This window comes from Xenopus laevis, chromosome 7L (genome assembly GCF_017654675.1).
Source record: "Xenopus laevis strain J_2021 chromosome 7L, Xenopus_laevis_v10.1, whole genome shotgun sequence".
Classification (NCBI taxonomy): Eukaryota; Metazoa; Chordata; class Amphibia; order Anura; family Pipidae; genus Xenopus; species Xenopus laevis.
In genome coordinates, this window is record NC_054383.1 from 41,988,579 (window position 1) to 42,001,252 (window position 12,674).

At 41.4% G+C, this 12,674-nt stretch overlaps 1 protein-coding gene across 2 annotated transcripts in view; it reads right to left on the minus strand.

The window, feature by feature from the left end:
* synpo2l.L (synaptopodin 2-like L homeolog) overlaps positions 1 to 12,674 on the minus strand; it is a 66,503-nt gene that overhangs the window by 30,187 nt on the left and 23,642 nt on the right. Inside the window, exon 1 of one of the 2 annotated variants that reach the window (XM_041568847.1) lies at positions 5,564 to 5,581. The exons of the other annotated variant lie outside the window; for it this stretch is intronic. Within the exon in view, the coding sequence (XP_041424781.1) occupies positions 5,564 to 5,568 (5 nt within the window). The 5' untranslated portion in view covers positions 5,569 to 5,581. Of the gene's footprint in view, positions 1 to 5,563; positions 5,582 to 12,674 lie in introns of those variants that run through there. 2 annotated transcript variants of the gene reach the window in all.

Genomic DNA, 12,674 nt, shown 5'->3' on the forward strand with positions numbered 1-12,674 from the left:
CCAGAATTGGATGGATCTTGGAAGAGAAGTTTTTGATAAATTGTCTATAATAGTTGGCGAAGCCGATAAACCTCTGGACTGCCTTAACGCTCGTGGGAAGGGGCCAATCCAAAATTGCAGAAACTTTGGCGGGATCCATCTTAAAACCTTGAGGAGAAATGATGTAGCCAAGAAAAGGAATAGAAGAAACTTCGAAGGTGCATTTTTCCAGCTTGGCAAAGAGATTGTTTTTCCTCAATCTGGAAAGAACTTCACGTACTTGACAACGATGATCGAAAAGGTTTCTGGAAAAAATAAGAATGTCGTCTAAGTACACGACCACACACTGTCCCAGAAGATCACGGAAAATATCATTAACTAATTCTTGGAAGACCGCAGGAGCATTGCAAAGACCGAAGGGCATGACGAGATACTCGTAGTGGCCATCACGAGTATTAAAAGCGGTCTTCCATTCATCTCCCTCGCGAATCCGAATGAGATTGTAGGCCCCACGTAGATCCAACTTGGTAAAGAAACTAGCCCCCTTGAGCTGTTCAAAAAGTTCAGAGATGAGAGGAAGGGGATATCTGTTCTTTACGGTGATTTTATTTAACCCCCTGTAGTCAATGCAGGGCCGCAAACTTCCGTCTTTCTTTCAACAAAGAAGAATCCTGCTCCAGCAGGGGAGGTGGAAGGACGAATGAAACCTCTTTGCAGATTCTCCTGAATATAGGACTTCATAGCAGAAGTTTCGGAGGGAGAAAGTGGATAAGTGCGGCCTCGAGGAGGCATTGAGCCGGGTAAAAGTTCGATAGGACAATCATAGGGGCGATGAGGTGGGAGAGTCTCAGCGGACTTTTTATCAAAGACATCGGAAAAGGCTTGGTACACAGGAGGAAGAGAATAATTTGAAGACACAGAAGAAACTTTGATGACAGGGGCAGCAGGCAAACAGTTGTGTACACAAAATGGACTCCAACGGGATATTTGTGAGATGGACCAATCAATAACTGGATTATGAACACACAGCCAAGGCAATCCCAGGACCACAGGAGTTGAAGGGCAATCAATAAGAAGAAAAGACAGTCTCTCCAAATGCATAGTGCCCACCTTGAAGGAAAGTTCCTGAGTAGACTGCGAGATGATGGCAGAAGAAAGGGGACGATCATCAATCGCCAGGACACGAAGAGGGGTTGCCAAAGGTTGAAGCGGAATGACATGGTTGTCAGCAAAGGCACGATCCATGAAGTTGCCTGCAGCACCAGAATCAAGGAATGCCTGAGAAGAAATCTTCTTGGAGCCGAACTGGATTTGAACAGGGAGAAGAAAACGTTGAGCAGATGAATGGGGAGAAGAACAAATTCCACCCAGGTAAGTCTCCCCAAGCTTACCTAGGTTTTGGAGTTTCCCGGCTTCACTGGGCATTCTTGGGCGAAGTGAGCTTTTCCCCCACAGTAGAGGCATAACCCAGCAGCCCTTCTCCGTAGCTTCTCCTGTTCGGAAAGGCGTGCCCGACCGATCTGCATTGGTTCTTCAGATGGCAAAGAAGAAGTAGCAGGTGTCACAGGAGGAGGAGGAAGAAGATTAGAAGCCGGACTGGGGAGTAGGAGTCTTTGGAAGCGCGGAGCCAGGGTGGGTTGAAACCTGGAAAACTTCCTAGCACGATCCCTGTCAAGTTCGACTTGGAACTCCCTCTGTCGGGTGTCAACCTTTACAGCCAACGCAACAAGGTCCTCCCATCGAGGCGGAATCTCATGGGATACGAGATCGTTCTTGATGCGCATCGCCAGACCGTTGTAAAAGGCAGCATGGTATCCATCGTTATTCCACGAAGTTTCTGCCACGAGAGTTCGGAACTCAATGGCATATTCAGGAACTGAACGAGTCCCTTGCTGCAGCTGGAATAAACGGGCAGAGGCAGAAGTAGCCCGACCAGGAGCATCGAATACTGTGCGAAGGTCCCGGATGAAGGCCCTGGCATCATCGATTACCGGATCCTCCTTCTCCCAAAGAGGAGAAGCCCACTCCAGAGCTTTCCCTTGCAGGCGGGTGATAATATAGCCCACCTTTGCTCGCTCCGAGATGAACTGACCTGGAAGCAGGGTGAATTGGATTTCACACTGGTTGATGAAACCACGGCATGATTCCGGATCACCGCTGTAGAGAGGAGGTGCAGGGATGCGAGGCTCGGAAACCTGGAGCGGGGTTGCAGGAACTGGCATAGGAACTGGAGCCACAGGAGATAAGGCAGACAGCTTCTCCAAGATTGCTTCTAGTGCCTGGCCGAAGTGGGTTTGCTGGGCTTCATAGGAGTGCATGCGAGAAGCCAATCCACGAACGGCTCTGCCGACATCGGTTGGAACTTGAGGCTCCTCCGAGGGGTCCATGGCCCAATTATACTGTCAGGGCCCGAAGGCTCCGATGTAGTGCGGACCAAGGAGGAGGCAAAAACACCAAGTTCGCGGTACAAAAGGATTTATCAAGAGGATGGTCGAAAACAGGCAAATGGTCAAATACAGGCGGCAAGGATCAGAGTCGCAAAACAGGCAAGAAGTCGGTACACAGATAATCAGAAAGCAGTAAATCACACCCAGGAACTATGCAAGATAGACCTATAATTGGGCAAGGAGGTAAAGGGCAGTCAGGAATAAATAGTCCAAAGTTGGCGCCAAAACTTGACGCGATGACGTCATGACGCTGACGCCGGCGTCCTCACGTTGGCGTCCTGACGCCGACGCACATTCTGACGCCGGCGTCCATTCCGTCGCCGGCGACCAATCCGGGAGCGACTCGTTTCTGATGCCGTCACATTGCGACCAGGAAGAACCGCATGGTGGAGCAGGAGGTCGCCATCTTGGACATCACGTGGGGTAAGTTCACCATCTTCCATTACAGTAGCTTATACCAGTCACCTGTTTAAAATCAAACACCTTTTTGGTTGCTATGGGTTACTGCTCCTGGGCAAACTAAGTGCCTTTTATTACATATGGGGGGAAACCTAGTCCTATGGTAGGCACACTGAATGATTAAAATATAAATATTCAGCTTAGTTGTGAGTATTTTTCAGTACCATAGTTCCTCTGATTACCTTTGCTGAAAGGTGCAAGAAGGCAGTCCCCACAGATCTCCCTAGTTTTTCTCTTTGAACATTTATATTGATTTAAACCACTTACTGTACTAGTACTTACATCCCTGCCATTTAGATAACATCCAAAAACAGAAGAAGGAAAAGAAGCTCCAGCAGTGATTACTGTAGTAGTAGATTCTTCATGTTTCTTCGTAAAATTTGATTGCACGATGCATGATATGTTTTGGTTAGCTTTACCTGGGATAGGCGCTCCGTGCATTTTTCCAATCAATTGTAAGGCCAGGCATTGGTTGCAGTGGCTTGTCCAAAGTGAGACTTCAATTGACTTTTTATATAACCCAGATACTTGGACTCTACGGGATTTTGGATTTAAACAACAAATGGGCGGTTGCTTTGCTTTCCAATTTTTTTAAATAATGTTTTTCGTTATTTCTTTATTTCCTGTAAATTGGTGTTTATCATCGCTGCTCGAGCACTGTTTTTGTACCAATAAATGTCTTAATATTTTTATATAAGTTTCATACATTGTTTATATATGGGTTTACTTAAATAGACCTTTTTTATACCCTAGTGCCTTTCGAATATGTAAGGAGATGAATGGGTCAAAGTTCACATGAGCCTTAAATAGGTGCACTTGATAATGGTCGGTTATTCACTTGATAAAGGGTATTATACCCAAAACATACACAGAAGAAAGGTTTATTTGCAGTAATCACTGCTGGAGGTCCTTCTTCTATTTTTTGGATTCCACTAAGCAGTTGCAGCACAGAGCAATCCTTAAGGAATTGGACATAACTTTTTCTGAATTTTTCTCTTCCATAATGATTACATCCCTGCCAATTGGCTGCACACTTGTTTTACTGATCCCCAAACTATTCCCCACCAGACAGAGCTCTAAAATTGTATGAAATAGAGATGTGCACTAAAGTAAATGTTTAATACAGAGTTATAAGCAGTTGAATGGCACAGCAGTATAATAACTGACTGGCATATGCATTTAGCCATTAATTGTGTAGAACTCTTTCTATCCATCCCCTGCCACCCTGACTGGTGTATGAAAGGCATCTGTAACTCCTTAGTGGATCCTTGGACTGCCCATTCTAGTTTATGCAGTAGCTGAACCAGAGAATTAAAATGGACCCATGTTGGCCACTAATGATAGACCCCAGTGCTAGATTTCTTTTCAGAGATTATTATGACTACAGCAATAGCTACAAATAAATCTACAGATTAGCCTGACCTTTGTTAGCATTTCTTTCTGTCACTTTCCTTAACAGACTGTGCAACTGTGTCTGTTAAAAATAATTTTGACTTCATGAACGCATCCTTGCCATCTTCTTTCAGGGCTCAAAAGAACATTATGATATCGATATATGATTTCCCAAATATAAGAGTTTATCACCCCCTGCTGGCACAGTTGATTAACTACAAGCAGAATATATGAATTTTTTTCTATTGATGCGCAGTCATCTCCAATCTGTGCAACTCACCAAGACAAATGGCAATTTAGGAATATTCAAGCTACCCCCATGGAAACAAATGGTTTTCCCACTTTAATAAAATGTACAGGTGTCCCCCCCCAAGCTTTAGTATTAGAACATTTTGGCTGTAGCTACAAAAATAAGAGTGATTTAAAATAGGAGTAATTTGAAAAATGTACAACCCAGATAAGAGTCTCTTATGAATGTAGCGCAGATAAGTAGCATTTAAGAAGACACTCATATTCCACCCTTACATGGTGCCCTTCCATGGCAGGTGCATTTGACATACATAGATCGCTATGTCATAACCCTGCCTGCCACTGACATCATGGGCACATCTCCTGCCCCATCCCCTGATGTTACCAAGCCTGCCCCCTGCCTAGTCCGCTTCTCGGCAGAAGGTGGCAACCCTATCCATGATGACCAGCTGAAGCAGAAGATGTGAGGGAGAAGAGGAACTGTATGGCACTTACACCACTGGTATCTATGATTTTAAGTAAATATCGCTTGTCCTTATATACATGGCAAAATGAGTAAATAAGCCATATAGTCTTGAATGAAATGCAGGAAGTAGCTAAATCAGCTCAGTTTAAAGATAACTTGGATTTCAGGTAGGAAGGATGTCACCCAATCCATCATTTGTATGTATACCCATCCAGGGCCGCCATTAGAAATCATGGGGCCCCGTATAACATACTAGCGCCCAAGCCCCACCCCAGATCCCACCCACTCCATCCCGCCCAAAGACCACATAGACATCAGCGCTAAAAAAGTAACCACCCCATACACAAGTTATAAAAAGATATTGATGGTCAGGGCCCCCTTATAAGTTTAAAAAAAAAAACCAGTGCCAGGACAACCTTACAAGTTAAAAAAAAATTGGGGCCCCAAAATTTTTTTTTAAAAAAACATTGGTGCCAGGGCCCCCTTTATAAGTTAAAAAAAAATGGTGCCCCAAAAAATATTTTTTTTAAAAAACATTGGTGGCAGGGGATTAAAAAAAATAAATAAATACCACATTGGTGTTCAGTAGAATTGAACTTGTGGCTTCAGGACTTCAACTTCGCCTCCTTTTGTGACTTTGGGTCTTTTCGCAGCTTCAGGACTTCAATTTCAGCTGTTTTCGTGACTTCGGGTCTTTTCGCCGCTTTAGTATTTCATTTTAGTCTGTTTTCGTGACTTCGGGCCTTTCTCCGCTTCGGGACTTCGGCTGTTCTCTGCACTTCCGCATTCCTGTTTGGGATGGCCACACGGCTTTGGTGCTCTCAAGGGGGGCCCGGCTCTTTTCAAAACTGCAGCACTGCCGGGCCCTACTTCATGCCTGGGCCCGGGCCACTTGTCCCCCTGTCCCCCCCCCCACTGATGGCGGCCCTCTACTCTTCCTACATGAGAGGCTGAAGGTGATAATTCCCCCCACAAGACAAACTCCATGCAAGAAGTGACTGTACTGAAAGGACTAGTGTGGCTAAACTGTAAAGTGGCAAATGTTTCCTCCCACAGAACTGATTATAGAGATTTACACACTCTCTCACTGTCTGTTTGTTCTCCTATCCTTTACTTGATTCAGTCTCCCTTTCATCCAGCCAAAGATTCAATTTGTCCTTTTTATGATTAGTCATTTGTCTTTGTGGCCAATGTGCCTGCGTCTTCTGACTTTATTTTATACTAGCATTTTTTGTAAACACATTAAATGGTCAATGCTCAACATATATGTCCACATTTCCTCCAATAACCTGCCAATCAGGGGAAGGAGCAGATTAAGAATCACATAAAATACACAATATTGCATAAAACCATGACCTAAAATTTGTGTTGAAATCAGTGTGAACCAGAGGCTCAGATTCAGCACAAAATCTGTGTAATTTAATATGAAAACTTTGGTATCATTGCAATAACCGCACTATACAGTCATGACAAAAAGATTTGCAGGAGAATCCTAAATCCTGTTGTTAAATGAAAGTGCATAACATCAACTACATTACCACCCCCTTTCAGTATGCAGTTCAGGGCTTTTGAGGACAGTGAGATGAGTGTTTGTTTTCTTAAGAAGAAGGTGTTGAGGGGGGGGGGGTGCTGCATGGACTACTGTTATTGACCAGGAGAGATCCATTGCAATTTTGACTGTTTGTACAGGTATGTGACCTATTATCCAGAATGGACATGGGGTTTTCTGGATAACAGATATTTGTGTAACTAGGATCTTCATACCTTAAGGGGCACGATCGTTACTAAGGTTTTGGACAGAAGGCAGCAGTTAGGGAACAGGGAAAAGCGTAGTCAGGGAGGCCGTACAGGCAGAGTTCAAGCAGGGTCAGACAGACAGTGGTCGGTACAGGCAGTGTTCAAAGGATAGTTCAGAGTAGTCAGGCAAGCAAGGGTCAAAACGGGAATCAAACATGACGAGAATCACACCCAGGATACTAACAAGTTAGACCTAACAATGGGCAATGAGTTTAGGTGAAAAGACCCATTAAATATTAGAATTACCCGCAAACAATCGTGTCACACACGGCACGGAAAACCCAGATGTGTGTGCCGCGCGAGCCCTAGGAAACCGGCAGTTACATCGCAGAGGGATCCCCGCCGGCTCGCTAGTCCCCCAGAATGAGTTATTACATTTGGATTATTTTGATAAAATCCAGAGTCTATGGGCGATGGCCTTCCCAACGGGTTTCGGAATATTGGATCCAATACCTCACCGACTCATGTAATGAATACAAAGACTAAAACCTCTGAATGAAATTGGAAGAGAGAATATGAAACCCTGTAAATGAATACACTCACAACTGAGAATTTAGTTTTCCTTCAAAGAAAGATCTAGCATTTCCAACAGTCATATATAACCCAAGACAACAATATTTAATAATGTGCTTAAAGTTCTGAAAACTACACTGGATTTATAAATGTGCAGAAATCCGAGGAGACACTGTAATGATAATATCATTTAGAAGGTTGCCTTGTTCTACTCATATTTCTATGTTTGAGCTATGCCCTGAATGGGTATTGGATGCAAGTATGAGTTAAGAGCAACTATGGAGATCATGGAAGAATTGAGCTGCAAGCACATTACAGTGGGGATCATTTAATGCTGCATGAAAATTAATAGTTTGTTGCTGAGAGAGATGCTATTTCTCCTCAACAGGTGGAAGATAGTCCTTCGTGCTGAGATTAAGTATGAAGGGTGAGGGGAATGCTATTTTAAGAAACATAAGGCTGTTGACTTTGATGCTATTATAAACTATTATGTATTCTGCATGTTGGGTAAACAGCTGTATACTAGAGAAAAGGGTGACAAGAGGTTGTATTTCAGCCCTTCTCCGGTGTGAGGTTGTTCAGATTAATCCTCCAGGGTGATTACAAAGGGGATTGCTTACAGACTGGTGCAAGAACACAATCTGTGTATGTTCTAGAGGGGTTTGTCACTAGGATCCCCAAAAGCAAAATGCTGCTAAAGGATTGACACTGATCATTGCAAGAACCCCTCTCTCCATTCTGAAATCGGGAAAAAAACCTTGCTGAGTCAGTGCTGTACAATAGCAAAATCATACGTAATAATATATAGTAGGGTTTGGGCTCCTCTTGTGATAGGCTCAGCTAAAGAAACTGATAAGTGTACATATATGGGATCTGTAATCCGGAAACTTGTTATCCAGAAAGCTCCCATAAACTCCATTTTATCCAAATTATCCAAATCTTTAAAATGTATTTCCTTTTTCTCTGTAATGATAAAACAGTACAGGTATAGGATCCCTTATTCGGAAACCCGATATTCAGAAAGCTCCGAATTACGGAATGGCTGTTTCCCATAGACTCCATTTTATCCAAATAGTCCAAATTTTTACAAATTATTTCCCTTTTCTGTGTAATAATAAAACAGTAGCTTGTACTTGATCCCAACTAAGATACAGGTATGGGACCTGTTATCCAGAATGCTTGGGACCTGGGGTTTTCCAGATAATGGATCTTTCTGTAATTTGGGTCTTCATGCCTTAAGTCTGCTAGAAATTAATTTAAACATTAAATAAACCCAATTGGCTGGTTTTGCTTCCAATAAGGATTAATTATATCTTAGTTTGGATCAAGTACAAGCTACTGTTTTATTATTACAGTGAAAAAGGAAATCATTTTAAAAAATTTGTATTATTTGGATAAAATGGAGTCTATGGGAGACGTCCATTCCATAATTTGGAGCTTTCTGGATATCGGGTTTCCGGATAAGGGATCTTATACCTGTATAATGAATTCTCATTGGAAGCAAAACCAGCCTACTGGGTTTATTTAATGTTTAAATTAATTTCTAGTAGACTTAAGGCATGAAGAAACAAATTACGGAAAGATCCGTTATCCGGAAAACCCCAGGTCCCGAGCTTTCTGGATAACAGGTCCCATACCTGTACCTTGTACTTAATCCAAACTAAGATAAAATTAGTCCTTATTGTAAACGAAACCAGCCTACTGGGTTTGTTTAATCTTTACATGATTTTCTAGTAGACTTAGGGGGTTTGTAGCAGAAAATATTGAGATAAATTCGGACATTGATAAATAACCCCCTTAATGTATGAAGATCCAAATTACAGAAAGATAATTATCTGGACCCCCCAGGTCCTGAGCATTCTGGATAACAGGTCCCATACCTGTATAGACATGAGGCATGAGGCATGTGTCATTATTTCTTATACTGCTTATACTGCCATTTGCATTAAACAAGAAAGCTAGTAGTAAATTAATATAGCAGCAATCTGCCCATCTTGTTCACACAGTGTACTTTGGCTCATTTGCAAGAAATTGGCTCAGGTTGTATAAATGAAATGAATCATGAATCATTTGACTGAGCCAAAGATAATTGTTAGGCTATTGGGATATGTGTTGGTTAGTTAATTCTCACATTTACCAGTCTGACACATGATGTTTGTGAAGAATATGACTCACTCAATGAAATGCCCAGCCACTATGATGTCAGTTGCTGAAAGGTTTACTGATTCATTGGGTTATACAGTTAAGGGAACTGTTATCCAGAATGCTCGAGACCTGGGGTTTTCCTGATAACCGATCTTTCCATAATTTGGATCTTCATACCCCAAGTCTACTAGGAAATTATGTAAAACCAATAGGCTGGTTTTGCTTCCAATAATGATTAATTAAATCTTGGTTTGGATCAATTACAATGTACTATTTTATTATTACAGAGAAAAAGAAATAATCTTTAAAAATTTGGATTATTTTATTGTAATGGAGTCTATGGGAGACAGCCTTTCCGTCATTCTGGATAATGGGTTTCCGGATAATGGATCCCATACCTGTACCAGTGTTGTACCAGCCTCAGTGTAAGGCTGAGGCTGAACAATAATAAAATATGAATGATTTGATCATTCCCATGCTAATATTCTGTAAAGAAAGTCAAATATTCAGATGCATGAAGATTTCCATGCTAACTTAAGATATTCAGATATCAGAAAAGGGAGCTTTTTAGACCTTGTAAAGGAATTCTATTTGTTTACCAATATTGGAATATGGCCATTTGTGCAGAAACCCATCTGTTGAACTTTTGCAGCTAATCATGGGAAAAACTCACTATAGAATTAAAAAATCAAGAATGCTTTGTCTGATTGTTAAAACATTTTTTTTAACATTTTAGTTTTTATAATTTATTAAATTATAATAATATTTACTATTATGGTATGAGGAACAACTATTTAACCATTGGCAAAACTAATGATGGCCTGGCCCAGGTTCAGAATGTGCACCTGGACCCCCAGCAGGCCCCTTTCAACAGACACACACAATGGAGAAATCCCCTGTCGTCTGCGATTTGCTTTATTGTACAGCGTTACTTATGTCGTTGTGATTATTTCTGATCCCTGCACCCCCGTTAGTTATGCCGCTGTAAAAAACAAAGCATACAAATCTGTTGTGAATCTGACTTTCTTGTAATTACAATTTAATGGCACTTCAGTGTTTTGAATTAACGCAGGTCTACACAATGAAAAAAACGGCACCCAGCACTTTAGAATAATTAAGTAAATTTTTGCTATTTTAGATTTCTTATAAACCTATACAAAATCCTTAACCATCCTTTGTAATTATTAGGGAGAGCTTATCAATTAGCTATTATTAAAAAAAATCACATTGGCGCTGCCCTCAACACATCATCAAACACTGGATTGATTTAAATAAGCTCAAACCACTCCAAACAAGATTTATGGAAAAAATATAGGATAAAATGGAGTCTACGGGAGACGGTATTTCCATAATTTGGAGCTTTCAGGATAATGGGTTTCCGGATAACGGATCCTATTCCCTATATCCTTTACTTATGTTGTTGTGATTATTTCTACAAATGTTCTCTTTTTCTTTTTACCTCTCCCCTTTTCTTTCTTTACCAGCTCTCTTCCAATTCCTTGCCTCCCAATCCTGTTTTCCTTCAACTGTGCATGTGCAGGGGAATCAGTTTAACAAACATTGTAGTTGGAATCAAGCGATATCTCTTTCTACTCAACTTTTGCAGCCTCTATAAACATTATTTGCCTGGCCTGGAACATTCTACAGGGAATTATGATGTAGAAAGAGCCCTCTGCTGGTAGACTGAAATATTGCCTACCTCAGTTCTAGCCATTTCTATTACATTGTAGAGGTACTGAGGTTCGGAATGCACGGGACCCGGGTTTTCCGGATAATAGGTCTTTCCATAATTTGGATCTTCATACCTTAAGTTTGCTAAAAATCATATAAAGTATTGTTATAGTTATACAGGAGCAGTGACCAGCTCCATGTTGTAGCTCCCACCCTTCCCAGCTATAATCAGGTGATCCCACTGGTGTCTAATAAAAGGGCAGCCAAGTTTGGGAGTTTTACTTTGAAAGAAGCAAGTAAGTTGCAGGTAAAACGTAGTCCCTTTGTAAAATGTATAATGAAGCAATAGAATTCTTAAAGGGATACTGTCATGGGAAACCATGTTTTTTTCAAAACGCATCAGTTAATATAGCTACTCCAGCAGAATTCTGCACTGAAATCCATTTCTCAAAAGAGCAAACAGATTTTTTTATATTCAATTTTGAAATCTGACATGGGGCTAGACATTTTGTCAATTTCCCAGCTGTCCCTGGTCAGGTGACTTGTGCCTGCACTTTAGGAGAGAAATGCTTTCTGGCAGACTGCTGTTTTTCCTTCTCAATGTAACTGAATGTGTCTCAGTGGGACATGGATTTTACTATTGATTGTTGTTCTTAGATGTACCAGGCAGCTGTTATCTTGTGTTAGGGAGCTGTTATCTGGTTACCTTCCCATTGTTCTGTTGTTTGGCTGCTGGGGGGGAAAAGGGAGGGGGTGATGTCACTCCAGCTTGCAGTACAGCAGTAAAGAGTGATTGAAGTTTATCAGAGCACAAGTCACATGACTTGAGGCAGCTGGGAAATTGACAATATGTCTAGCCCCATGTCAGATTTCAAAATTGAATATAAAAAAATCTGTTTGCTCTTTTGAGAAATGGATTTCAGTGCAGAATTCTGCTGGAGCAGCACTATTAACTGATTCATTTTGAAAAAAATATTTTTTCCCATGACAGTATCCCTTTAATGAATCAGATAAAATTGAGCATAGGACTGGCCAGATATGGGATGACTTTGACGTAGTTGGCCAGCTTAAATATATTGCAATATATGGACAAACAATCCCTGTTTTGTTTAAAGGGTAAGGCATTTTTTAGTAGCTGTATACACAAAATGTCTCAATATCTTAAATATATTGTTACTGGGTTGAGTGCAGAGGACTCTTGTATTTGTCTCTGTATGAAGAACTGTTTTATTTTTACAGATAAAAAGGAAATAATTTATAAAATGTGAAATATTTGAATAAAATGGAGTCTTTCCATAATTGTGAGCTTTCTGGATAAACAGGTTTCTGGATAATAGATCCCATATCTGTATTATCCTTTAGTCTTATATCGGGTTGCCACCTTTCCATATGGCGGAGACCGGACAGGGGGGGTGGGACCGTGACATCAGAGGGCAGGGCTGTGAGGTAGAGGGGGTGGTTATGACATCATGGGGCAGGGCTATGACACGGTGATCAGCAATTGGCCGATCGACATGTCAATCATGGGAATCCTGCCCTGTTTACCTTATTTGGAA